The 27,285-nt window shown below is 49.2% G+C and overlaps 1 protein-coding gene across 5 annotated transcripts; it reads left to right on the plus strand.

Annotated features, from left to right (window-relative positions):
* The first annotated feature begins 5 nt into the window (after positions 1 to 5).
* Positions 6 to 27,285, plus strand: PFKFB2 (6-phosphofructo-2-kinase/fructose-2,6-biphosphatase 2). 5 transcript variants are annotated; one of them, XM_061159966.1, is made up of 16 exons: positions 6 to 111; positions 1,899 to 2,006; positions 8,088 to 8,213; positions 8,718 to 8,814; positions 9,240 to 9,306; positions 9,438 to 9,512; positions 9,883 to 9,939; positions 10,820 to 10,944; positions 13,536 to 13,743; positions 14,280 to 14,426; positions 15,153 to 15,257; positions 16,248 to 16,377; positions 17,103 to 17,165; positions 17,413 to 17,477; positions 18,108 to 18,299; positions 25,272 to 27,285. In XM_061159966.1, the coding sequence occupies exons 2-16, from the start codon at positions 1,919 to 1,921 to the stop codon at positions 25,332 to 25,334; spliced, it is 1,608 nt and encodes a 535-aa protein (XP_061015949.1). In that variant the 5' UTR covers positions 6 to 111; positions 1,899 to 1,918; the 3' UTR covers positions 25,335 to 27,285. The 5 variants fall into 5 exon arrangements, with proteins under 5 accessions (XP_061015949.1, XP_061015947.1, XP_061015950.1 ...); XM_061159964.1 differs by lacking the exon at positions 6 to 111 and adding an exon at positions 534 to 671; XM_061159967.1 differs by lacking the exon at positions 6 to 111 and adding an exon at positions 534 to 671 and having other exon boundaries at positions 18,108 to 18,287.

Raw genomic sequence — 27,285 nt, forward strand, 5'->3', positions numbered from 1 at the left:
CAAACCTTTCAGGACCCAATTTTCTCCTGGAGCAATTTTCCTCTTTGGTTCTTCAAGATGATCATAACAACCGGTACAGCGTGGGTGGTAAACAGGAGAGTAAATAAGATGGTAAGTCCGCTGGAGTACGAGCATGGGTTCAGGGAAGACCCTGGTTCGGCGAGGAGAGTAGTTGATTTTCTTAGTTTACAGTGTTTGACCGAAGGGACTATGCAAACATCCTAAAATGGGATCCGCTTAAGTCCTTTGGTGGTTTACTTTAGCACGTGTTAATCGCTCAGTCGAGTCCGCCTCTCTGTGACCTGAAGCAAAGCACCTTCTAAAGTGTATGCTCCAGTGCTTGGATTTAACGAGATCCCTCCGGGATTCAGGAAGAACAGCGTTAATCTTCACAGCATTTCTTTTTCCAGTCAGCAAAAAGCCACACCCCCTCAAGAAGTCCACTAGTTCACTCTCGCGATAGTACGAAAAAAATAGTCCGGCTTTTTATTAACCCCGCCCCCAGCCGTGCTAGTTGCCAAGCAACGGTGTAGCCAACCTCCACGGCGCCGGGAGACTCGCGAGCTCGCGCTAGTTCACCTTCACAGGTCCCTCCTCCTGACCGAGCGAGCGACCGAGAGCCCCGCCCCCCGGAGCCCGCGGGCGCTCGATTGGCCGAGGAACCTCTCCAGGTGAGGGCTGAGGCCGGGGTGGGCGGGACCAGGCTTGGTGGGCGGGGCCGGGCCGGGCACGTGACCCGCCGGCTGCTGGTGCCCCGGACCCCGGCCCCAGAGTCGGCTCACGCCTGTTAGCCTCAACTGGTAGGTACCGAGGCCGCAGGCGGGTGGGGTCTTAGGGTGGACGGAGGCTGTGCAGCACCTTGAAGGGGCTTGGCAGGCGACAGGAGGGTGGCTGCCTGGACCTTGATGAGGTGCGGGAAGATGAAGCCTCGCTGTTTGGGGCAAGTCCGGGTTCCCCCCGCCCCCACCCCAGGCATTACCTGGAGTGTGTACGTTTAGGGACCCAGAGCCGCAGCTGGTGGGTGAGTTCAGAGCATGTGCGTGGTCAGTGAAAGAACTGCAGGGTCCCTAAAGCACTGGGGGTGTTTCTCACGAGTCCCTTGTCTGGGATTGCGGAGTGGACTCGGGGCTCTCCCACTCCAGTTAAGAGTCAGGACTTACCCCTTATGCTGCAAGTGACCTTGGGAAAGTTATTTACCACATCTAGTTACTCGGTGATTCTTCCATCGACTGCTTCCCAGGAGATGTATGGGGAGGGGGTGCGGACCGGGGGTTGAGAGTAAGAACACCATAAGGGAAAGTGGTGACGTCCGGGGGCTGTCCCGGGTCCAGCTGCGGTTTTTCCTTTAGGGGACATGTTTGAGATGTTCCCGATTCTCTCCCCCCGCCCCCGCCCAGAACTGAATCCTAGCACTGGACTGCAGTTGCTTTATGATAATGAACTTGATCTATTCACAACCCACCCCACCCCCACCTGATGCCACTACTTTCAGCAGATTCTTAACCTGGAATCTGAGGTTAGGAAGGGACTTGGATAAGCCATTTAATTTGATTAACCTCAGTTTTTCGGTCTAAAATGGGGAGAAGTAGCAATGGTAGCAAAATCTGTTTTGTTACATGATTATTGCAAGGATTAAAGGAGATGATTTATGTGAATGTAAACTCCTAAGTCAGCATTATAAATGCAAGGATCTGGTGCAACTGTTCATAGATAAGGAAACAGAGGGCTGGAGATATTCATGACTTATCCTAGGGCATGTAGCTATTAACTGGGAGAAGGAGGGCTGGCTTTGACACTTAACCCAGGGTTCTTTCACTTGTACCTCAGTGGTCCTCTTTTGAGCGTTCTGAGGGTTCTTTTCTTCCTTCCCTTCTTTACATTCCTTTTGTTCCTTCCAGACATCTCCTGAAGAGTTGCCATGTCTGGGAATCCTGCCTCTTCCTCAGAACAGAACAACAATAGCTATGAAACCAAAGCAAATCTCCGAATGTCAGAGAAGAAATGTTGTGAGTGTTGGGAAAGAGGAGGGGCTGCTCTGTCCCATGATTTTATTTTGGGAATATTGTTGTAATTCTAGATTTTGCTGTTGAGTGGGAGTGAGAAATAATTCTTTGACATGGGAATTTAAAACAAAGTATAGCAGGGGAATTTCCTTTCTGAAACAAGTAGACTCAGTGAAATGTCTGTCCTTGGCTAGACTGCTGGTGTAGCCCAGCATTTTCTTCCTGCTTTTTTTAACTGAATCTTTATCTCCTCCATCCTGGGAGTATTTGCCCAGTCAATTGATGCCGAAAGGTAGAGTAAGTATTGTACATGCAGTGAGTAAGGCAGAGTGGCAAGGTGCAGGAATTCCTTGGGGCTGATACTGTTAAGAGTTTCCCTTAATCTCTTGGGCTAAGTTTTGTGAGAGTGCTGCTCACAGCAGAAATTGCAGGTAGGAACCAGCTGCTCATTTCTATAGGCCTAAGGGAAATTGACCATGACATTTCATTTTTACCATGTCTGGGGCACTTTACTGCCTCACAAGTTTAGTCTTTATATTTTGCAAACTATTTTCCTCTGGGGATGGGTTTCACAGGAGCATTTCCATGCTCATCTTTTAGACAGAGACAACAGGTGGGTTTGCAGAGAGATGAAGTGGTGTTTCCTGTCCCTGTGATCTGCATGCCTAAGCATCCTTCAGACTGCAAGACTGTATCACCCAGGTCAAAAGGTCCTGGGCAGTTGGTCCCCAGATGTTTTGGGGAAACTCAAGGAAAGCTCACTCTGTCTCTGCTTCCAAGTTCCCTTGGAACCCTACCAGGCAGTCCTTCTCACTTCAGTGGTTATATTTATCAGCAGGTGGAAATAGTCAGCCAGCATGAGACTTGGGATCATCTCATGTTCCAAACTTTCCCCAGAGTCTCAACTTTGATGTCACGCCCTTGTCAGTCTCATGATTAATGATGATCATCTTTTTTCACCTATCACTGATGAGGCTTGTTGGGGTTTGGCTGCAGCAGAGGCGGCTTGTTTGGGTGTGATCCTGGGGTCGGTGCACCTGTATGATTAGGGTGTTCTTTCTCTGCCAGGGCAGGAAGCCAGGTACCGAGGGCAAGAACCCTGTGGAAGATACCTACTGTATCACAACGTTTGGGTGTAGCCTCTGGAGTCAGACTGCCTGAGTCCAAATCTTCTTGTTACTACTTCCTAGCTAGCTGCTTTTAACTAAGTTGCTTGTCTGCCCCATGCCTCAGTTTACTTTTTGATAAAATGGGGATACTAATAATAGCTCTCTGAGTGATATGAGAATTGAATGCGTATATATAGGAGAGCACTTAGAAGAATGTTAGGCATATGGCTAAAATGTGTTATTTTTCACCGGTGACAATTTGCATGTTGTGTCTGTTCCTGAAGCATTATATATAGATTGAATTATGCAGTAAATGCTGTGCTGGAATCTCACTATTTAAAAGAGCCCTGTAAAGAATGATATTTTCAGTAACAAGTGTTTTCTCCTCTCCTTTGACAATATGGTAGCCCAGATTTGGGGGTATGGAATGCATATCTTAAAGAGAGGTGCCCTCATGTTGCTGGAACACTTGAGTCCAGAAAGAGCGGAGAACAGGTGGTGGTTGGGGGTGGGGAGTTGATAACTGGGGGTCACGGGCCCTGCCCAGTGCCCAGCGCCAGCCCTTCTAGCTCTGCCTTTTCTCCAAAGGACTCTCCTCCCTGCCTTCCTCACTTTTTTGCAGTTTTTTTGCCTTGAGGTCTTTTGATTAGCCAAGGAAACAATAATCCCAGGTATCTTTCCATCCTCTAGACTGTAGTTCTTGATCTCGCCTTTCCAAGTTCTACCCCTGTCTTCCCTGTCAGAGGCATCTGGGTTCTCCTGAAGCTGCTGCCATTCATTTACCCCACTTTGTTCTCCTTTTGTGTTTGGACTCTGAGATTTTGAAAGCCACAGTCCAAGGAGAAATACAGTTGTGAGAGTATGTGTTTATTTCCCTTTTCTCGGTTACTTGCCTGTATCTTGCAACAGGCTTCCCAGGCTGCTGAGTGTTCATACACAGGAGTCGCTTTATTAATAGCTCGTACATTATCCCATTACTGCTAATTACACCTGTTTGTTGGCTGACTTCGACTCTGGGAAGTGCCTGAACTGGAGGGCTGTAGAATGTCCTTAGAGAGCCAAAGCCTCCAAAAGAGCATTACTGAAATTTCAGCTGCTCCCGGGATGGGGGAGAAGGGGGGTGGTGCTGGCTGAGGTGCCCTTAAGGTGCTGAGACAGCTGGTTTCAGGGCTCAGTGAAAGCAGGAATTAGGGGTAGCCGGGGAGGTCCACCTGGTTTTCTTTCTTTGTTTCTTTTATTTTTTGATATTTTGATCAGGTTTGGAACAGACAGCTTCTCATATGGAATCTTCCCCTAATTACAATACAGAAAGAAAGTGAAAAGCAAGAAGTTTCTCACCATTTCTTCTGTCCCTGTTAAGTTTGATTCTTTCTAAAATCTTATTCTGGTGTATCCTGTTAGTGAAAATAGGTTCACAGTGTACATTTTTTGTTCTGCCGCCATCTCTCCCCTGCTCCTTTTAAAAACTATATTCTGGACATTTTTTATGTGTTGACAAGTTCAAATTTACTTCATTCTTCAATCAGCCTTGTGTGAATATTGCCTCTCGCTGATGGACATTCCCATTGTTTCCAGTTTTCCACCATCACCAACAACAGTGTAAGAAGCACCCTTGCATGTTTGTGCCAGCAGCTTTCCTGTAGAAACACTCAGAGGAAAGGCAGACACTTTGAAACACTCATCAGCATTCCTCAAAAGCTCTGTGTTGTTAGCAGTTTTTAATATTCCAAAGTACTTGATAGAAATTGGGCATTAAACTATAGCTGCACTGGTTAACTAAAACATTAACTTTCTTAGTGTTTGGCTGCAGAACTTGGATATATTAGGCTTATCAGTAAAACGGCAGGACATAATTGGCAGTTTTATGACTTCTGATGAACACAGAGAAGGTGTTACTAATGAATCACATAGGGCAGTATATATTCAAAATATTTTGTTGAGAACAAAAAGTGGAAGATGACCTTGGTCCTGAGAGAGCTAGGGACTGTGGGTCTTCTAGACTACCCTTCAGTTTAGATTAGAGATCAGGGTTGTGCTGGCCGCTTGGTTCCCTCTGTCAGATGCTGCCAAGAGCTAGTGACTGGGACTAATTGGACGGTCGTGAAACTGGGAGTCTGGTCAAGGCCCTGACCTTGACTTTCTACTGCAGGACTGTGGGCCGAGCTCTTCCCTTTTCTGGGCCGCAGGTTTTCTGTCTATAGGAGGGAAGTTTTCACACACTCATTTCCTCTAAGTGTGTTTGTGAAAGAAAAGAAGTCTAAGATTGAGAAAGTGAGTTCAACCTTGCGTACAGAAGGCAGAAGAGAATTTCAGCTTTGAAACAGCTTTCCAAACTTTGTCAAGGGATATGTTATAATATGGGCTTCCCTGGTAGCTCAGCTGGTAAAGAATCCACCTGTAATGCAGGTGACCCCAATTTGATTCCTGGGTCAGGAAGTTCCCCTGGAGAGGTGATAGGCTACCCAGTCCAGTATTCATAGGCTTCGCTGGTGGCTCAGATGGTAAAAAATCCACCTGCAATGTGGGAGACCTGGGTTTGATCCCTGGGTTGGGAAGATCCCCTGGAGGAGGGTATGGCAACCCACTGCAGTATTCTTGCCTGGAGAGTCCCCATGGACAGAGGAGCCTGGTGAGCTACAGTCCGTGGGGTCAAAAAGAGTTGGACATGACTCAGTGACTAAGCACAACACGTGTTATAATATATTGTGTCTGAAATTAATCAGCGTGAAGTGTCTACTATTCAGATTAAGGTGGTGATAGTTTTGTTTTTTAACAGGCAAGAGTGAGTGTTCCCAGTACTGCCGATGGGGCAATTTGAGATAGACAGTATGGTTTAGTTTTGTCCTCGGGTAAATGAGCAGCCCTGTTGCAGCAGGTATGTGTGGGTGTGTCGAGGGCCGAGGGGGAGCTGCGCTGGGGGCCGCCAAGCGGAGTCCTTAGTGCCCCGTGCTTCCTTTTGTTCTTAGCACTCTCTGTCCTGTTTGGTAAACATCGAGCAGCTGGCTCCCTGGCTGGCTTCAGAGCATCTCCCAGGGATCATCAGTTCATTTTCAGCTTCAGGGAGGGTAAGAGGACGTTTGGGGGAAGTGCGTAATGGGCTGGAAGGTGCGGGCCGGGCAGTACTGGAGGTGCGGGTAATGAGCCAAGCCACGGGGATTGGAAAGGGAGCGGCGCTGAGCTGGAGAAAGTGAAGACTCTGGAGGATTTCACTTCTGAAACCTGAGGCAACCGATCTGCCTGTTGGCGGTCAAAAGGTCAGGGATTAACATCAGCCAAGGCTGCAGCACAGGCAATTGCTTCGCCTTGTGCTCCCCATTGGGACAAAGATGAAAATTGCTTCTGTTGCTCATCCCCTACCTTGGAGGGGCTCCTGCTCAGGCCTGGGTGTTTTCCATGTCCCCAGTGGGTGAAGGGCTAAAAGCCAACCCCTCTGACCCCAAGTCTGGGCATCCACCCCTCGCTCACTGCCAGGGCCCTGTTTGGCTACTGGGTACTTCTTGCCAAACACTCCTAGGAAACTCTCTTCCTTTCAAGGTCCATTCTCTACCCGCGCCCCTCTGCCCACTTCTCCACTGAGACCTTTTTACCTTCCCTCTCTAACAACGAAAGATGACATTCCCATCCAGGTACCACCGGTTTGCTGAATTGTTTATTAGCCTTCCAGGGTCGCCTTGTCCCAGGGAAGTGAAGCAGCAGCTACCTGCTGGACGCCTCTGGAAGATGAAGGTGCACGTGACTATCTCCCGTGCGGTCTGTGCACAGGGCCCCCCTCGTGGGCGGCGCAGAGCCTGAGTCCCTCCTGATGATCTGTGTTTGGGTCTTGGCCCCAGGGCTGTGACTGGCAGCGGGCAGGGCCCCCTTCCACCACTCCTTGGCAGGGTGGGCAGGGAGGGGCCGTGAGTAAGCCGATCCTCATCATAGGCTCTTTTTATGGGGAAAAGCTGATTCTGTGACTCAGTGTCTATCCTCAGGCGAGTCACCTGGCCTCTGAGCATCTGGTTTGCCCCTGCCTGCCCAGTGAGAGCTGTCTGTGTAAATGAGCATTCTTGAAATCAGTTTTCTAAGGAAGGGCAGACCAGTGGCTCTTCTGCTTCTAAACTGTCTTGCTTTTGTCTGGGCCTTTCAGGCAGCCTGGCCGTAATGCCCTTGTGGGCCAGCTTTACCAGGACGTTTCCTGAGGTCTGGTCAGATCCTGGTCACACAGGCTTTGTGCTGTGCGTGCCGAGTCGCTTTAGTTGTGTTTCTTTGTGACCCTGTGGACCATAGCCTGCCAGGCTTCTCTGTCCATGGGATTCTGCAGGCAGGCACACTGGAGTGGGTTGCCACTGTCTTCTCCAAAGGATCTTCCTGACCCAGGGATCGAATCTGGGTCTCCTGTGTCCGCAGGCAGATTCTTTACCATCTGAGCCACCCAGGTAGGCTTTGACGCCATCTAAATCATTTAGAAGTTCTGGCTTAAACTTGTGGCCTGAGCACAAAGGCCCAAACAAGTTGAGGGCAGGATCTTCTTTCGATGCTCAAGGTAAGTCTTGCCTGTGGCTCTGAAGGGGTAGATGGGACCCTCAGGACAGACAGTTTGTTGGATGAGTTCCTGGAGCCAGCTCAGCGCTGCACTGGTAGAATCTCCAGGCCCAAGGCCTTCCTTCATGGCGCCGTCACTTCCGAGTTACTAAATATTCTCAGTGCCGAGGAAGGTGCTGTGGCTACTGTCTTTCTAGTCCTGGCCACTTTTTCTTTCTCTTTCACCTTGTGCACCTCAGTGAAGACCTTGGACATGTGGGAAAGGCACATCTTAGTTTGGGTACTTTGTCTTTTAGGAGGTTCACCTCGGTTTGCCTTTCCAGTCCTCTTGGACCCTGGCCTCACTGAGGTGAATGAGAATCAAACAAGGTTCTGATCATGAAGGCTTAGCCCCCTGCACACTCTTTACTTGGCCTCTCATTATTTACTTCTGTTCCGTTCCATTTCCCTTTAGCATGGGCATCTTACATGACAAACTCTCCAACCCTCATCGTTATGATTGGCTTACCAGCCCGTGGCAAAACTTACGTGTCCAAGAAGCTTACACGCTACCTCAACTGGATTGGCGTGCCCACCAAAGGTAGGTGCGGCTGTGCGTTCTCTGGGATAGCTCTGGGCCTCCCAGGCCTCTGGGAGACTTTGTGTCCCTGGCATCAAGGGTACAGGGTGCTCCTGGCAGCAACTGTGGTTTTTCCTGGTTTATCGGCTTTATTCTCTAGCTATACACTTGTTCCTCCTGGCCTTGTCTGTATTGGCCTAATGTGGGAGGAATGCCTTTGATAGGAGTATTAAGAATTAAATGAGTATAGGGCTTTACATTTCCAGAGCCCTTACGTCTGCGTTATTTAGCAGTATCCCTGTGGAACAGCCAAAGTGGCTGAGAAAATTGAAAGTCAGATAATTTAAGACTTGTCCAGAGTCTGTTAAGTCAGAGCTTGAACTTAACCTGATTCTTAGTCTTGTGTTGTTGCCAGCATACCATGGTGCTGTTTTCAGTCCCCTTGGCCACTCTGACATTAGATCGAGAAGTCCGCTTTGGGGCATTGTGTTGTTTCACTGCTAAAGGTTGTGGGTTCTTCTGCAGTGTTTAATCTTGGGGTGTATCGGCGGCAAGCAGTCAAGTCCTATAAGTCCTATGACTTCTTCCGGCATGACAACGAGGAGGCCATGAAGATTCGCAAGTGAGTCCTCTAGGCCTGACCACCAGGCCATCCCTTCCTTGGCCATCGTGAGACTGGATGTCACGGGGCTTGGTTTCCTTCTTAGTAAACATCTGGTGGGAATTTTAGGTGGAAGGTACCCACTGGGCGGATCACTGTGGACTTGGGTGGGTAGAAGAACAGGACTCAGAAAGTTGTGAGTGTTGTTGTAGGCTAAGCCTCCAGAGGGTGAGACATGTATGTGGGCAGGGGAACACAGAAGATCCAGGAAGGTAGAAGAGTAACGGGGAAGTTGAAAGGTCAGATTGGAGAAAATTTTTGATCCGCGGGGAAGCTGAACAGAAGGGATGCAACCCCTGCGGCACCCCAGCGGTTCCCGTCTCTGACTGTGCCTGAGCTTGGCCTTGGCTCCGTCCTCTGGCTGATTTCCTCTGCTGTCTTGGCAGACAGTGTGCCCTGGTGGCGCTGGAAGACGTGAAGGCGTATCTCACGGAGGAGAGCGGGCAGATTGCAGTAAGCCTTACCTGCCTCTTCCCCATCTCCACCCCCGAAGCAGCCTCGCTGCGCCGCTCCGCCCTGGGCCCAGCTCGGGGGGACTGTATTTCCCGGTCCCCATTCCTCTGCCCCATGGGCTCTCTTCCTAGGTGTTTGATGCCACCAATACCACTCGGGAGAGGAGGGACTTGATTTTGAACTTTGCCGAGGAGAATTCCTTCAAGGTAGGGTCTGCCTCCAAGCTGGAGGAAGAGGAGGGTCGGTGGAGGTGGGGAATTAGGTGGCAGTGTGGACCTGCTTGACTCTGGTGGGTAAGGTCAGGACCGGATGCCCAATTCTCTCTCTCGTCTTGCTGCCTTACCCCCAAACTTGAGTGTTTTCTTTCAGGTCATTTCTCAGATCCTTAGCATGTATGTATGAGGCCCTGGGGATGTGGTAAGAGCTATTTTTAAATGAAGAGCGATCGAAGGCCACTTTCATGAAGGAAAATCTCTGGGGGATGTGGTGGCTGAGGTGGGGCAAGTGTGAACGTGTGCTCTTATGGACAGCCTGGCCATTTCTGACTCATTAATCACTGCCTTCTCCCCTGGGCAGGTGTTCTTTGTGGAGTCCGTCTGCGATGATCCTGACGTCATTGCTGCCAACATCCTGGTAGGTGAGCCCCCTGCACACACCTGTCTATGCCTTGCGTGTATTTGTGGGTAGGGGTGGGTGGAGGGTCAGCTTGGTAATGAATGCGAGAGAGACATGTTCAGCCGCACAGGGTGAGCTCTTAGATGTGCCCGGACCGCATTTTATACTTCTAGCCTCTTTCCTTGGGAGAAGAAGCAGGCTTTGAGGAATAAAGTAAGAATTAGCTGTTGAATATAGAGGCTCGTCTTAAACTGTAGGAGTCCTGGCTCTGTATTCTGGGTGTTAGCTAAGTGCTGAAGCCTAGGTATGTTCTTGGAATGGATCAGACTCTTCATGATCTGTCTGGGGCACCTTCCAGGAAGGTCGTCTGCCCAGCAGTTGTGCAACGTTCAGGTCAGCAGTCTGGGGCCCGCACGGCGTGGTCACAGCTCATGCCTGTGCCCATTTGATGGCTGTGCCGTGCCCTGCTGGTGGACACCCACGCATCGTGTCGTGGTGGGGGTCTCCCAGCAGTGTGGGGACTTGCCCAAGAGGTGTCTGGCCCGAGTCAGCCAGGCGTCAGATCATGCAGCTTATTCTAAGTGCCCGTGGGAGAAATTGAACCCCATTCTGTTTTCCCAGGAAGGTACATGAAGGGACCGGAGCCCGCGAGCTGCTTCGGCTGTGTGGCTGCCTCTGTCCTGCAGCCAAGGGCAGGCGCCTGACTCCCAGTTGTCTGTCCCTTCTTGGCTGCCAGGCTCCCAGGACGGAGGGCGGGTGCTGCTCAGTGAATGGGATCGCCAGTGCCCGTGAAAGGCCTCTCCTCCGGCCTTCCTTTGCCTTATTTAGCAGCAGCTGTTTGCAGGAGTACTGTTGCGGGCAGACCTGTGAGTGGGCCCTGCTCTTCCTGTGATTCCAGGAGGTGAAGGTGTCGAGTCCTGACTACCCTGAAAGGAACAGGGAGAATGTGATGGATGACTTCCTGAAGAGGATCGAGTGCTACAAAGTCACCTATCAGCCCCTCGACCCAGACAGCCATGACAAGTAAGGTTTGAGGCCAAGGTCTGAGGGTCGCAGCAGAGAGGAGCCTTTCTCACCGTCTGTAGGCTTCCCTCTGACCATCCAGACCTGTGTTTACATCATTCCAGGGAGAAAAGATAAGGCTCTGTGGCCTCTGAACGGATTGAGTCTTATACTTGAACACCGCAGTGTTTTTTTAACATGAGTTCTTCAGTTGTGTGCTCTAGACTATGATTTCTCAATCTCAGCATGATGGACATTTTGAACTGGATAATTTCTGCCGTGGGGAGCTGTCTTGGGCACTCTAGGAGCTTTCGCAGCATCCCTGCCCTCTGCCGCTAGATACCCATAGCTGTTCCAAGCTGTGACAATCAAACAGGTTTCCAGACTTAACCAGATGTCCCCTGGGGAGCTAGCTCACCCCTGGTTGAGAACCACTGCTCTAGATCAGTAGTGTTGAACTGGGGTGTTGTACGGCACCCTTTAAGGTGTGCAGTCAGTTTTTGATCAGTTTTTAAAGTTTATTGTGTATGTGTATGTGTGTATATATGTATGTGTGTATATATTACACATGTAAATAACATAATATGTCAGTTTATTTTGCGTAAAACGTTATTATACACGTGTAGGAGGCTTCCCTGGTGGCTCAGTGGTAAAGAATCCTCCTGCCAGTGCAGGAGACCTGGGTTTGTTCTCTGGGTTGGGAAGATCCCCTGGAGGAGGGCATGGCAACCCACTTCAGGTTTCTTGCCTGGCGAATCCCATGGACAGAGGAGCCTGGCGGGCTACAGCCCATGGGGTCACAAAGACTCAGACACGACTGAGCGACTAAGCACTCCACCCCCGCCCCCCCCGCCCCCCCCCACATATGCATGTTGTTGTTGTCTAGTTGCTCAATTGTTTCCGACCCTTTGTGACCCCATGGGCTGTAGCCCGCCAGGCTCCTCTCCATGGAGGTTCTCCAGGTAAGAATACTGGAGTGGGTTGCCATGCCCTCCTGCAGGGGATCTCCCCGACCCAGGGATGGAACACAGGTCTCCTGCATTGCGGGTGGTTTCTTTACCATCTCAGCCACCAGGGAAGCCCAAGGACACTGGAGTGGGCAGCCTTTCCCTTCTCCAGGGGATCCTCCCGACCCGGAGTCAAAGCGGGGTCTCCTGCATTGCAGGAGGATTCTTCACCAGCTGAGCCACCAGGGAAGGCTATACATATATATATATGGCTTTTATATATTATTTAGCACAGCAGTACCTATCGGCAGTGTGGCCTGGAATGCAGGTTAAGTTGATGTGGGAGAGCAATAAGACTTGTAGCAAAATGCCAAGTCCATGTTGAAGAATGCTATGAGCACAGGGAGACCCATGAGAAGGTGGTCTTCATAAAAGCGTGTAGTCAGAGCAGCTCTATTCAGATGAGAATACAGCTCTGCAGCCCAGCAAATGATGAGTGTGCATAGCCCATTGTTAAATTGCTTCAGCGGTCTGCTTCATGTTTTTAGTCTTACAGTTCCTTCCAGTGTGTTGCCCACAATGTTACTGTTTGGAGATGTTACTTAATACAGAAATTGAAAACTACTGCTCTAGATATGGCATAATAGTATATTCTTTAGTTAGCCCAAAGTCCTACATTGAAAAATATTCAAGAAGAATATGTGTGTGTGTTTATAGATGTTACCTCTGGTGGTAGGGTTATGGGTGATTTTTATTTGCATCTTTCTTTAAAAAAATTTTTTTTTTGGAATAAGCAGCTACTATTTTTTAGGTAGTTTTATTTATTTTCAGCTGTGCTGGGTCTTTGTTGCAGTGCACGCTTTTTTCTGGCTGTGGCGAGCGGGGGCTACTCTAGTTTCGGTGTGTGGGCTTCTCACTGTGGCGGCTTCTCTTGTTGCCGAACGCGGGCTCTGGGGGGCGCAGGCTTCAGTGGTTGTCATGTGAGGGCTCAGCAGCTGTGGGCTTTAAACCACAGGCTCAGTGGTTGGGGCACACGGGTTTAGCTGCTCTGAGGCTTGAGAGGTCTTCCCAGACCAGGGATCAAATCTGTGTCTCCTGGCCTGGCAGGTGGGTTCTTTAGCGCTGAGCCACAAGGGAAGCCCCACCCTTGTTGTTTCTGTCATGAGAAAGACTCCATGATGTGGCCCCAAAGTGGGCTTTGTGAGTGCCTTTGAGAGAAGCTTGACTGACAGGTGGGCGGAGGGAGCGTGCAGAGACGTCTGTCTGTGGTTTTGCTCCCTCCTCCCTGCCCCTCCCCTCGGGGGGATGCCGTTCTCTGACTCTGTCTTGACCACCTGAGTTGGACGCTGTGCTTCTCAGCAAACTTCAGGGTTACCAAAATCACCAGGTCATCTAGTCTAGCCCCAGAGGGGAGGCCTGAGTTCTGCTCAGCACACTTAGCCACAGTGCCTGGCTCTGCCCGATGAGAAGCTCAGGACATTTTGCTGCACCTTGGTTCTGAGGAGTGAGCGACCCATCTCTTTCCATTTGGCTTCTTCCACGTGGGTGGGTGTATCACGGGAGAGACGGAAAAGCCTCTAGGGGCCTCACGTCACTCTGCAGTTGCCCTCCTGTTATCCTCAGATTTTCATACCCAGGGGATTTTTTTTCCCTGCTTTGTCCCAGGGATCTTTCTTTCATCAAGGTGATAAACGTGGGCCAGCGATTTCTTGTGAACAAAGTCCAGGACTACATCCAGAGCAAGATTGTCTACTACCTCATGAATATCCACGTCCACCCTCGCACCATCTACCTCTGCCGGCACGGCGAGAGCGAGTTCAACCTTGTGGGGAAGATTGGGGGCGACTCAGGCCTCTCGGCTCGAGGGAAGCAGGTGAGTAGGCAGCCAGCGGGCTGGGTGTCCTAGGCTCAGGGTGAGCGGGACATGCTGGAGGTCATCTCTTTGATCCCCTTAACTTCTTACTGAATCCTATTAGGCTTAAGTTGCAATTTCCTTGAGGAGACGTGTTCTTGTTCATGGATTCTAGCTCAGCACTGGAGGGTGCATAACTTGGAACCATTTCTGCTGTGATCATTCAGCTGTCAGACATTTATTGGGCTCAGCTTGTATGCCCTGCACAGTACAGGGTGCTCTGGTTGAAGTTCATTTCCTCCTGGGTCTATTATAACTATGTAGCACCTTTCAGAGTTTGATTGGGGTCATGCACATTGTCCTCTTTAGGCTGAATTAGCAGTCCTGTGTGTGTGTGTTTTCTTTTTGATTTCACCATGCCTGGCATGCAGGATCTTAATTCCTCAACCAGGGATCAAACCTGTGCCCCGTGCAGTAGAAGCATGGAGTCCTAACCACTGAACACCAGGGAAGTCCGCTTCTGTGTTTTCTTTTACATCTTTTGTTTCATGCCCCAGTTTGCCCAGGCTCTAAGGAAGTTCCTGGAGGAACAGGAGATAGCAGACCTCAAAGTGTGGACAAGCCAGTTGAAGAGGACGATCCAGACCGCTGAATCTCTGGGGGTGACCTACGAGCAGTGGAAGATTCTGAACGAGATTGATGCTGTGAGTAGGAAGCTCTGATGGCTGAAACGCCAGTTAGGGCTCCTGTTCAGGCTGGAACTCTCAGAAGTCACCACGTGGGCTGTGTTATCTAGAAAACTAGAATTGCCAAGTAGAGACGTTGAGGAAGCTGAATCTGTGGCTGGTCTGAGGAGGAAGTGAGAACAGCTGTGTCCCCAGTCGGGGCTTCCTGCCTGCCTGATGTACCTGTGCCAACACCCAAACCAATTTTTGACATGGCCTCTGGCACCTGGGAGCATGAAGCTCCAGTTGGTTCCTTCATATATTTTCCTCCTAGGGAAAGGAAATAACTGACAACTCACATCTTGTCTGATTTCTGCTTAGGTAACTTGGTCAGCTCTTCTAGAAAAGTCCTTTCCAAATTTGTTTTTGAGTTTCTCTGTCCTTGAGGTCAGAAGTAGACACTTCCTTTTCTTTCCGTCCTCTGTATCCTTTTATGCCTCCTGTAGGAATTCCGCAGGGCCTGGAGTTTCCCTCCATCCCCATCTCCCCTCCTTCTTCCTACTGACTTTTCTTGACCTCTCAGTCCCCAGCCACAGGAGAAAGCAGCAGCTTGAGCTTCAGCCCTCACTCTGCGCATCGGTCAGTTACAGTGTGTGAGGGAGCCGGCCCCGTGCCTGGCGCTGACGACTGACACTCCTCAGGGTCACCTCTTCCTCTGGGGGGCTGTGTGTCCGATTGCCTCTCCGAGCTGTGTGGTTCCTGCAGGGCGTGTGCGAGGAGATGACTTACGCAGAGATTCAGGAGCGGTACCCGGATGAGTTTGCGCTTCGAGATGAAGAGAAATATCTGTACCGATATCCTGGAGGGGAGGTGAGATCCCCTTCTCGTGGACTGACTGTCCCATCCTTTGCTTGGGGTTTAGCTTTAATTTGGGGGAAGGATTGAATGTGAGTTTGGGGACCTTCCAGGGGTGCTTAAGGTATCACTTAGTTTTTCTTCCTACTTTTGGGTCCTGTTGTGTTTAATTCAGCTCAGGCAGTTCAATCTGTTAAGATCCCCAGGTAAGGGATGACAAGATAGCCTCTGTTGTTGAGTACATTTTAGAATCAGCAGAATCTTTTTTAACTTTTTTTAAAAAAAATACTTCTTTCTTATTTATTTGATGGCGTTTGGTCTCAGTCTCAGCACGTGGGATCTCACAGTGCGGCAAGCGTTGTTTGCACAGCCTTCTCTCTAGTTGTGGCCGTGAGTGTAAGCTTCCCGTGGCATGTGTGATCTTATTTCACTTCAATGACCAGCGATCAAACCTGCGTCCCCTACATTGCAAGGCTAGTTCTTAACCATTGGACCACCAGGGAAGTCCCCATCACTTCTTTTTTTTATTCTATCCCCACCCAAGCAGGTATAGGCACGAAGTAAATATATGGGGTATGAAGGATTTTCCTGTCATCTGCGGTGTTTACGACAGCTAGCTGGTCTAAGTGGCTTCATAGTCTAGGGATGTGTGAGGCAAAGGGAAACAAAATAAATTTACAGGGTCTAGGAAATCCCTAGGAGCCTCTGTTGCCTTACACTCTGCCTACACTGTAGGGAGAAAAAAAATTCAAAACACACTTTGCGTTCAGATTTTCCTTTCTTGACGTACAGTTTTCTTGGTCTGCATATAGCTCTTGAAGGGTCTGAAGATTCTCAGGAGATACCGGGGATGGGGGTGGTTAGCAGGCGACACGAAGCTGCTGAACCTCCAGGAGGAAAGCCATCTGGGGAGAAAGAAGCGGCCTCTGAACTCTGGACACGGCCACTGACTTGGCTGCCAGCTCGCGCCTGGCCCCCGACCAGCCCGCCCCATTTCCCCCGCAGTCGTACCAGGACCTGGTGCAGCGGCTGGAGCCGGTCATCATGGAGCTGGAGCGCCAGGGCAACGTCCTCGTCATCTCCCACCAGGCTGTCATGCGCTGCCTCCTGGCCTACTTCTTGGACAAGGGCGCAGGTGCCATGGGGGGGGTGGGGCGGCTGGACTTGGGGGGGCACTGGGATACCTGGCAGCCAGACCTCCCCCCTTGCACTGAGACTGGAGTGCATTCTTCAGTCGGCAGTGCGGCGCTCCCAGCAGCCTCGGGGCCAACCCCTCTGCTGGTGCAAAAGCCCCCAGTGGAGAGGGGCTGCTGCTGGGGCTCTGTCCTGCTTGGCTGGAGGGGCAGCATTGAGCTCACACGCCTGGCAGCAGTAGAAAAGTGGTTGGACATTCCCGGCGTGTTACTTGAGCTCCAGGGAGGGTGGTGTCTTAGAAGCATCTTTATCCTTGGGATTCGGGGCAGACAGGTTTCTGGGGTAGCAGTAAGGAAGTACTCCTCTATCTTCTTTGATACGCCCCTTCCTTCCCTTCCCGATCTTCCTACACTGCTGAGAAGCCTGCACACTGGCCTCTGGTGTACCCACCTGAGCCCCAGTCTTCCCTTCGTGGGTCCCCTGGACACTTACTCCTGTTTTGCCTGCAAGGAAGGATCTGCAGTGGGCTTATTTCCTTTCTGAGACACCCAGTAGTCTGGGTGGCTTTCTTGGCGGCCGTGTTGATAATTATCGGGTTTAGAGGAGGAGTTGTCCAACTCAGGTTAGGGTAAAGAAAACTCATGAGCCCCTTAGATGCTCTTTTCCACTAACTTGACCTTGTTTCATAACACTGAGATTTCCTCCACCTGGACTTTCCACTTTCAGATGAGCTGCCGTATCTGAGGTGTCCTCTGCACACCATCTTCAGACTTACTCCTGTGGCCTACGGTAACCATGAGCCTAGGAACGGGCAGGAGGTGGGGCTTGGGGAAGGTCAGGATTTTAAATTTTCTGTAAGTTCGCCTAGAAGTTCTCCTCATCGCTCCTGTATACAGGGGAGGTTCCCTCAGTCCTTCGGTTTTTGAAAGGATGTATGTATGTATTTGGGTATATCTGTGTTCTTTAATTACCAAACTGAAACATAAGGGCTTTTTCTTGAAGCTTTTTTTTCCTGAAGTTCTCTCTGTTTTCTCAGGGTGCAAAGTGGAAACAATTAAACTCAACGTGGAGGCTGTGAACACTCACCGTGACAAGCCAACTGTAAGTATTTTTCCATGGATGACATGCAGGTTCCCTGCCACCTTGAGTCTTGAACCTTTGACATCGAGAGACGGGGGTTTCTTTTATGTCCAGAAGGAAAAACAGATCCAGAACTCATGTCCCACGTAGTCTGCTTACTTCCCAAAGGAAGAGATGTTGGAATCACTATTTTTGAAAATTAGTATCTCTTTCATGAGTCTTAACCTTGACAGTTGGCTCTTGGAAATCCAATGAAATACGGAAAGTGTTTGGCAGAAGTGAAATGCAAATATCGCCTCTTCCCCCCAAGAAAGCGCTCCTTTTGGAAAGTAGGTTCCTGGAAGGTGGGGTCAAGAAGTGTAGGTTAATTCCTAGGTCTGCCCTGGTAATCTGAGTGATCTTAAATAAGCCCATTCCTTTCTTTGAGCCTTTCTCTTGCGTCAAAGTGTGATGCTCAAGGAACTTCTCCCCCCTACAACCCTTTAGCTTCCCGGGGCTGGGGGACTAGGCCATGGCCCAGGTCTTACGAGAGAGCCTGTCTGCGGAGGAGCAGGAGTGGAGGAGGCTGTTTGGTTACAAGCGTTGTTTAACCTTGATGAGTGAGCTTTTGGCTTGGCTTTCATTTGTGTGGTGTCCCTCGTTTCCAATCAGAACAACTTTCCCAAGAGCCAAACCCCTGTAAGGATGAGAAGGAACAGCTTTACGCCTCTGTCCAGTTCGAATACAATCAGGCGTCCAAGAAATTACAGTGTTGGGAGCCGGCCCCTCCAGCCCCTCAGCCCGCTCCGTGCCCTGGACACGCAAGAAGGGGCCGACCAGCCGAAGACCCAAGTCAGCATTCCGGTGGTGTAACCGTGTGTCTCCCTCCCATCCTGGCCCCCTGCCCTTGTCACTAATCCCCGAGGAGTCGTGTCACCTCCAGCCCCCATACCCCCTCCCGGCCCCACACCGTGAATCTCAGCCAAGAACGCGAGGTCACGTGTTTCCAGACCAACCTTAGCTAGTCCGCGGTGTGAGCTGTCTCCCTGCCCAGGGGCAAGCTGGCGAGCTGGGTGTTTCAGGACAGGTTGGGGCGGTTTGGAGGAGGAGAAGGGCTCCCCTCTCCTGGGGTGACTGGCACAGCTGGGGCTGAGGCTGAGCATGCCATGCTCCTGTCCGTCCACGGTGTCTGTAAACTCAGTCACGTCCTTGTGCTGGTGGAGTTGGGGCGGGGTGGAGGGGACCCGGAAGCCCCTGTCCCCTCCGCCTTTGTCTCCCCGAGGTGTGCCCCCTCCCCGTCTGTGCCCGCCTGCTCTCTTCCCCCTCTCACATCCCCTTTGGGTTGTCCGGTGTGGTGCGTTCCTCGTGTGTGTCTGCTGAGGACGGGAGGGGCGGTGGGTGCGAGGGGAGTCCGGCCCCTGTTGTGTTCTCTGCAGTGGGCCTCGGTGGATCTGGCCTGGGGGAGCCTTCCTTTTCCCTTCTCACTTCCTCTGAAGTCAGGTCCTGTAGGGGTCAGCCCAGGCCTGACAGAACATCCACAGATTCTCTGAAGCCTGCAGGGAGACACAGGATGAGAATTCTTGTCCCCTTTCATGGGAAACAGTCTTGAAGGCTCCAGTGCCCTGAGGGAGGCTGGCTCTCAGTCTGTGAGAAATGCCTTGGTTTGTCCTTTTCAGACGTAGGTTTCTAGGCTGCAGTGGGGTGAGGTGTGGGCGAGCGAGTAGGCTGGTCTCTAGCTCTTGTAGGGCCCTTGGAGGGCAGGCATCTCTTTTCTCCAGTGGCTCCCAGCTTCTTTGCCAACCACAGGAACTTCCCTGCCAAAGCCAGTGACCTCTGTCTGGGACTGTTCAGAAGGACAGAGTTAGATTCAGGAGTCATTGCTGAGGTTTGAATTGCTCAAGGGAAAGGCAGAGAAGGGTTCATGCTGTTTCCTAGTAACATTCAACACTATTCCTTTATTTAACTTAAAAAGGAATATTCAATATTGAATATTGGTTTTTAAGTTAAAAAATTTTTTATATGAACAAATTTTTCCCCAAATGTTGTGAAAACCTAGTGTTAAATTTAATCTCCCTCACTAAAGGTACTGTTCTATTTCATCTTGATGTCCAGAGGAGTCTTGGAATCCAGTGGGATCTAGCTCTTAACTATTTACTTGTATCATTTTATCTTCTCTGCAGAGTTAACCTGGAAATGCTTAGAGTAGCGATTCTTAGCTCCTTGGTGGCCCTCGATGGCATACCTCCCCCCCCAAACAATTTTGAACACAAAATATATGAATACATGTATCTGCATTTTTCTGAGAGGCAAGTCTAGGTTTCTCATGAGATTTTTAAGAGAGAGAGGGCTCCCCACCTCAGAGTTATCAATCTGTCTCTTAGAGGTAACCAGTAGTTAGCTAGTGGTTAGTTAGTAGCTAACTAACCAAATAGCCATTTGCCAGGGATGTTTTTATTTGGTAATAGGAGACCTTTGATAGCATCACCAACTCAATGGACATGAATTTGTGCAAACTCCAGGACACGGTGAAGGACAGGGAAACCTGTTGTGCTGAAGTCCCTGGGGTCGCAGTCAGACATGCCTGAGCGAGTGGACAGCAGAAGACCTTTTGTTGTGCTTCTCATCTCGGAGTATTCGTGAGAGTTCCTTACAGAACCCGTGAGACGCACTCCCACCTAGATCCACTCTAGGCTTAATTCTGACTCTGTCTCAAGGTCTAGGGTCTTTAAATAGCTTCCCTGATGATTCTGAATCACACTCCAAGTCAGAACTCCATTTTATGATGTTGGTTGGAGAAACACTGGGGCCATAGTTCCTTGGACAAAGCGTCAGCCGAGGAATTCTGAATTTCTCATAGTTCTGAAAGAACAGTTCCCTGGAGTTAGCTGTGTGAGCTGATCACAGTAATAAATGAAGTCACCCCTTCACTGTTACTTCAGGCAGCAGCCTGTTCAGCTTTTACCCTTTACATCGCAGGGCGATGTGGAACAGATCTCTGCATCATATAGATGACCTATGATAGCAGCTGAGAGCTTTAAGCACACTGGAGAGAAGTACTGAGATGAAACATGTGGGATGATAAGGCTTATCATCACAGGCAGCTGGCTTGTGACCTTGAGTCCTTTATTCCTACATCCTAAGTAGGTCGGACATCACAGCCAGTTTTCAAAGGTCACTTGCCTAGATTCTGCTCGAAATTGCCTTCCGGACGTAAGGTAGCCTGCTCTTCCTGTTGAGGCATTATGTGATGTGTGGCTGGTGTCCGTGTTTGTGGGGCTTTGGGCTGGGGGCTGGTGGTGGCGGAAGCAGGCACAAACAGGAGAAAAGGTCCTTGCCCTGGAGAGGGTTGTTTAGAGAAGGGGCACGTGGTTTATAATGAGCAGTGGTGAGAGAGCAACACGCTGCGTCTGTGAACGCGGTGTCGAAGTGGGGCAGAGTTCCTTCTGCCTTTTCTCTTGTCCTCCGCTTGTGAGACAGAGGGTTGGGAGGTGGGACTGTCCCCCAGGATGATGTGGTCTGGGAGATGCATGTGGCACTTGTGCAAGGCTGCCTTGTCTAGCTTTGCTTGGCTGGTGGCATCTTTAGCCCAAATGGGCATTCGGCCTTGTCTGTTGCTGTGAGGTGAGAGAGATTCAGAGCTAATGCGTGAGAAAGAGCATTTTGATCCCCAGCTGGCTTTGGGCTGTTTGTACTCTTAATGAGAAGAGAACTCTCTAACTAACCAGCATCATGTTACCCTGTTAAAACCCCTGCATTAGACGCAGGGCACTGGGGCGTTCACTGGGGCCCTCGGCCTGCTGATATTTCGCCACTCCCCCCATATGCCAGTTTGCTTCCGCAAGAAGAGAAGCCAGAGGTGGGCTCAATCTCATAATGGACACCAGAAATTAGATTTCTGGCACCAGAAATCTGGCAAGGATTTCAGCATCCTTTGGTTTTTAGAGCAAGATCCCTCCAGAGAAGCTTCAGCAGGAAGTCAGGAGGGCCTAGAATGGAATGGAGCTTTTACTCCACATATTAAGAGGAAATCTGTTCCCTATCTGTTCTCTCCTGTCCTCTCCCCTTCTCACCTGAGTGTGTACTATGCTGGGCTTAGTCGCTCAGTTGTGTCCGACTCTTTGTGACCCCATGGACTGTAGCCTACCAGGCTGCTCTGTCCATGGGGATTCTTCAGGCAAGAATACTGCCATGCCTTCCTCCAGGAGATCTTTCCATCCCAGGGGTCGAACCCAGATCGCCCACATTGCAGGCAGATTCTTTACTGCCTGAGCCAGCAGGGAAGCCCATGTGCGCGTGTGTCGGTAATATATACACGTTACTATGATTGTGTCTCCATCACAAAGCCTAATGAAGGACAAACTCCAGAGCACCTTTTGTTGAGGCTTTCAGTTATGCTGGGCTTCCCTTGTGGCTCCGCTGGTAAAGAAGCCGCCTGCCATGCGGGAGACCTGGGGTTCAGTCCCTGGGTTGGGAAGATCCCCTGGAGAAGGGAAAGGCTCCCCACTCCAGTATTCTGGCCTGGAGAATTCCGTGGACTGTATAGTCCATGGGGTCACAAAGAGTTGGACACGACTGAGTGACTTTCACTTCAGCTATGTTATGGGAGAAATAGGTGAAGTCTTTAACATTTAATCTATTGTTAGAAAATGGGGAAAGGAAAAATCACTGTCTATTCAATTACCTTTTTTTCTGCTTTAAAACTGAATGAGGGATTCTGTGACAGATTTGAAGAGGAAACTAAAACAGATTAGAGAGCTTTTTTTTTTTTCCTGTATCTTAATCCTTAAATAGAATTTAGCTCTTATTTATTATTTGTATTGTCTTTGCTTTGGTTTTGATAAGGAGATTGGTTTGCATTCAATTAGAAAGTGCAGTAAGAAAATCTTTTAAAAGATACATTGTGCTAGGTGTCTGCTCCATATCCATGTCTCTGGTTTTTGTTTTTTGTGTGTTTTTTTGTCCTCCCTCCCCGGTCGGGAAGACCCCCTGGAGAAGGAAGTGGCAACCCACTCCGGTACTCTTGCCTGGGAAATCCCAAGAATGGAGGAGCGTGGTAGGCTACAGTCCATGCGGTCGCAAAGAGTTGGATATGACTGAGCGACTTCACTTTCACTTTACGTGAACCCTCAAAAAGTTAGGGTTAGGAGAACAAAATATTTGTACTCTACTAAATGGTTGAGTGTTTCCTGTGAGGTTCTGGGTGTTCCTCATTACAACCCACATTTGATCTTCAAAGCCACTGGCAGTTTGAAGAAACAGGATGTAGCTGTTTGGAAATAAATCCACCTTATGATGTCTCTGCGAGTAGGAGCTCTGCATACCAGAGAAACTCACTGATGCTCGGCATGGCCCAGGGACAGGGGAGCCCGTGTCAAACCACTGAGGGAGTTCTGTCTGGGTTGTGTAGTCTTGTGCACGTTCCATCGTCTTTGCTAAGCCCGGAAGCCATGTTGTGTTTGTTTTCCAGAAATTTCATAACTTTACACGGGTTTTCAGTATACATTTTAAAATGTTTCAATTTGAATTAGGTATTTTAATTTTCTTGGAATTAAGTATTTGAGTTTTAATTTGATTTACAGTTGATTCAGATTGCAGCATTGGCAGGGTTGAGCTCTGACTTGCGATCGAGGTGACACAAATATCAGAAGTATGTCCAGGGGTTTAATTTAGACTCATGTTCAGAACACTGTATCTAGAAGTATTTATATGCTAACTGCCTGACAGACTGTGGTCGGGTCCCTAGCTGACTAACTGGCAGGCTCTGCTGAGATCTGTAATATGACAGTCTGACTGTTTTCTAATTGTACTGGTTGACACTGTATGCATGTTACTGTAATTCTCTATTGCACATGTCCTACAAAGAAAGGGAAGTTTCTTCAGGGGGAAGTTCTGTACACTATGATTTTCAGTAGACATTTTCTTTTAGAGTAGCAGCCAAACTCTAATCATTTTATAGAAAGTGAATGTTGAACATCACTTGTAAGGTATTTCTTAAACTGAGCTAAGGAGGTGTGAGCTCAAAGCCTGATATCACTGCCTTTGCTGAAGTCATCCTATCCATCCCCCCATTTCTAGGCAGGATCTCACTTTCTGAACTTCCTGTGTCCTCAGCCTCCTTGTGATGGGCTGTAGCATTCCATTGGATAATGCTGCTGTTTTTAGTCTGCCATCCACTTGGCTGTAAATCATAATCTAATTAATAAAAATTTAAAGGAAATTTTGGCAAAAGTATTTTTTTCAGTAAGCCTTTCACTGGGGATCCATGACTCATTGATCTTTGTACATGAATTGTTTGTGTATATATGTATTTTTCTTGTGTAACAAGAAGTAACAAGATCAATTCATTCTGATATGGTGGTAGTTTTCCTGTGGCAGAAGCAAAGGCGTGGTCACCAGCTGCGCCCTCTGGAGGGGCTGGGAATGGGCTGAGCACGCCTGGGTTACGATGCTCACTGGGTTATCGGCCGGAACGGACTGAATTGGGAACCTCACCCAGGAGAGCTGCCCTCCGGGTTTCCCAGGCAGAGCTCTGTTGAAAGAAGGAATGTAAATCCTTGGCAGCATTCTAATTTAATCTGGTGACATGGATGTTAAAATATGGCACTCAGATCCTCAGGTATATAAATGTATTTGAAATGTGTTTTTTGTGTGTGTGTGTGTGTGTGTGTAGAATGGGTAAATAAAATTGTTGAGTAACTTGAATCTCTCAGAAGCTTCTGGGTTTTTTGTTTTATGTTTTGGGTTGTGTTCTCCACCCACTCCTGGACCCCCAAAACTTTGCCGCAGACTGCTTGATGACTGAGCCTCAGACAAGCCAAAGCCAGGCCACAGTGACTGGAGTGCTTGGCGGAGGCGTGGCTCTCTTGCACCCCCTGCTGGGGAATATGAGAAGGACGTTATAGAAGGCACCTGGGCGTTGTGTGTACTTTTTGGCGCCTCTACCTGAATTAAGGAAAAATTACCTTTGATTTTTTTCAAATCATAAAAGGACTCTGTGCTGTGACTCACACTAGCAACATGGAGCTCATTGTTGGGGGAAAAAAAAACAAACTTTGGAGGTCACTTAGAATTTAGTGGACGGTTCCTTCTAAAATGTGAGCTTCCTGTTTAAAAGAGATTAAGATTTCTTTAAAAGAGATTACAGCCGGTGGAATTAAATGAACCACTTCTGGGATAGGAAAAACAGATGGCAGTGTGCCACTATTCTCATGCTTGATTCCTTGTTATGTTAACAAGGAAATAGGACCTCATTAGCCGTGTAGGCTCTTGGATCTCACCCCAGGCCTGTTGAATCAGAATCTTCCTGGATGACCAGGCAATTCAGACGCACATTTAACACTTGGGAAACACTGTTCTAGGGGGAGGAGTTTCTCACAAGGTTGACTATTGGATCTCAGTTTATGGGAGAAACTTGGTTTCTGCTCCGATGACCGATTTCAGGATGGACCCTCCTCAGAAGCCAAGGAGCCCCTGCCCGCCGCAGCATCACTGTTTTTGGCCTGGGCTTTTGGCCACTGTAGCTCTGTGCACTTTAACCACGGGGCCCTGACCGCTTTCACCCCCTGCCTTGGGTCTGGAAGGAGTGCCTGGTCCAACGTGGTCCCAAGGGTCAGCTTCCTCAGGGGAAGAAGCCTGGGGCGAGTCCTTGCTAGTCTGCCTGATTCCCAAGAGGAGAGAGATGTGTGCAGCCCCGTCAGCGTGTCCAGCGTGTGTGTGGGCGTGGGGGGCGGTGTGAGCGCCCGGGGCACCAGCAGGGCAAGGGAGGGGTTCTGCTCGACTTCCTCATGCCTGGGCGGTGGTGTAACGCCTGTGTCTCTCTTCCTTTCCGGCTCCTAGGCAGAGACCTCGCGGGCTGCGCACAGGCTCCCATCTCCGGCGCCCCCTGCGTCGCCCTCCTGATGGTGTGGAGGCTGAGGCCAGACGGCTCCCGGAGACTGGGGTCTGCTGAAGACCTGGGCGTGTCAGCTCCACTGGGGCTGGAGCAGGAAGCTCCGTGGGGCTTGGACATTCGGGGCCGCCCGAGTGAGCCTGGAAAAGCTGCCCCGCATTTCTTCCCTCATGCCTAATGGAAATGTCAGTCACCCTGAAAGGCTCGGCTTCCTTAGGCCTGCAAAAATTTCACAGCCTGAGCTGATGCATTTTGATCATCTCTCTGCTGGGTTTGGCCCATGTTGGCCAATCCTGTTCTGTTTCAGCAATTTAACATCTGACCAGTGACTGTCCCCCTGGCTTATATTCTTTGCCTAATGTACAGATGCAGCGCTTCAGATTTAGTTGTTTCCAAGAGAGAGGGCTGACCCGCACACCTTTTCTGTGCTACAAGAGCTGGGCTCTGCATCCAGTCCCGGTGCACAGGCTAGAGTGTAATAGGTCGTTTATTCCGTCACATCGGAAGCAAGAGGCAAATTCACCAGGTGGATGGAGGGTATCTGAGAAATCTAGTCCCCAAAAGGTCTCTTCTGTGGCTATGGAAGAGCAGCATCAGGAGCCACCTTTTCATCTTGAGAAGTTGTTCTCATTCCAGGCCCCTTGAGGGCAGGATCTGACTGCAAGACTCCCCGAAATGGGTGCCCTTCTTCTGAGTTCTGTTCTGGAGCAGTTGTGCTCTCTACCGATACTGATACTGTGTGCCTCTCTAAGTTTAAGAGGGCTGAAGTCATCTCTTTGGTGGTTGGGAATGCGGGATGGAGAGAAAAGTAGGGTGCCATTTGGATCACCTGAAGAAGTAAATGAAGTTTCCTTGGGCATCACCTCTCCCAGGGAGTTGTTTCGGTGTCGAGACAGGTGCAGGGAGACCTGCCCTTTAGTGAGGTCTGCTGCCGTGATACAGAGGCTAAGAAAGCTGTGGCTTTGACTTCAAGAGCATCTGGCCTTCTAATCCCTTCCTCTTGGCTAGTTGTCACCATTGTAGTCTACTGGTCTCTCATGTAGAACCTTGGTTGCCCACTTCCCCACCTCAGTGCATTAATCGTGTGGTTTCCCTTGAAGATCAACCAAGTAATTATTCCCTAGATCAGTGATTGTCAGATGTACAAATATGTCTCTGTAGATGAGATTTTAATCTGCCGCTGTTCCTGAAAGAGGATATGGAAGTTCCCAAGGATACTATATCATACAAGCAAAAATTTTTTTTTTTTTTTGGTAAGAATAGTAGGTTTCTAGCTTTTAAAACTTTTCCCCCCTTTTCATTCAGATGGCCCACTTGCTGCGCAAGAGGGTGAGTAGCCAGAAAAGTAATGCAATACAGCTTTTCCCAAATGGTTCTTTAATACTGTGGATGATACAGGGCTCTGTTATCTAAGGTGTGATGTGCTGGGCTGCTGGCAGTTCAGCAACCAGCAACTAGGACCTTATTTTAATGCACAAGGCTGCCTTCAGAAAGGTCTCCTGACTCTGCTCTGTAGCAGGTAATTTTTATCTGTCTGCTCATAGCATGTTGTACTGTATGATTTTGTTCTGTGATGCAGATTTCTTTCTGCATCTAAATATATTGTCTTTTGATGATCTGATAATGTTATTTAGTTATTTATTCATTCACATAAGATATTTTAAATCCCTATATTAATGTCTGCTTGTATGTACCGTTATTGTGTTCAGTTTTTTTTTTTGGTAGAAATTTAGGTAGTTTGAGTATTTAAGTTTAATGTCCATAGTATTACCTTAAATTAAAATTTCAGAATGTAGTATCTGTCTTCTGGAAAAGGATAATAAATATGTTAAGGCACAGTGGGTTTCTTTTGAATACTTTTTTTTCATTGATTTTTATTATAAGTATAAACCAAGAGATGCATTTCTCTGGAGAAAAGTTTATCTCCTGGATAAATAAAATCATGCTAAAATTTTTGAGTAA

The sequence above is a fragment of the Dama dama genome, chromosome 14, assembly GCF_033118175.1.
Source record: "Dama dama isolate Ldn47 chromosome 14, ASM3311817v1, whole genome shotgun sequence".
Classification (NCBI taxonomy): Eukaryota; Metazoa; Chordata; class Mammalia; order Artiodactyla; family Cervidae; genus Dama; species Dama dama.

What these genes read in the sequence shown, in the direction of transcription:
- PFKFB2 (XM_061159966.1), top strand. Translation starts at nt 1,919, where the DNA reads ATGTCTGGGAATCCTGCCTCTTCCTCAGAACAGAACAACAATAGCTAT. An exon ending in GAGGCCATGAAGATTCGCAA is followed by an intron (nt 8,815 to 9,239) that starts GTGAGTCCTCTA and finishes CTGTCTTGGCAG; the next exon opens with ACAGTGTGCCCTGGTGGCGC. An exon ending in CTTCTTGGACAAGGGCGCAG is followed by an intron (nt 16,378 to 17,102) that starts GTGCCATGGGGG and finishes TTCCACTTTCAG; the next exon opens with ATGAGCTGCCGTATCTGAGG.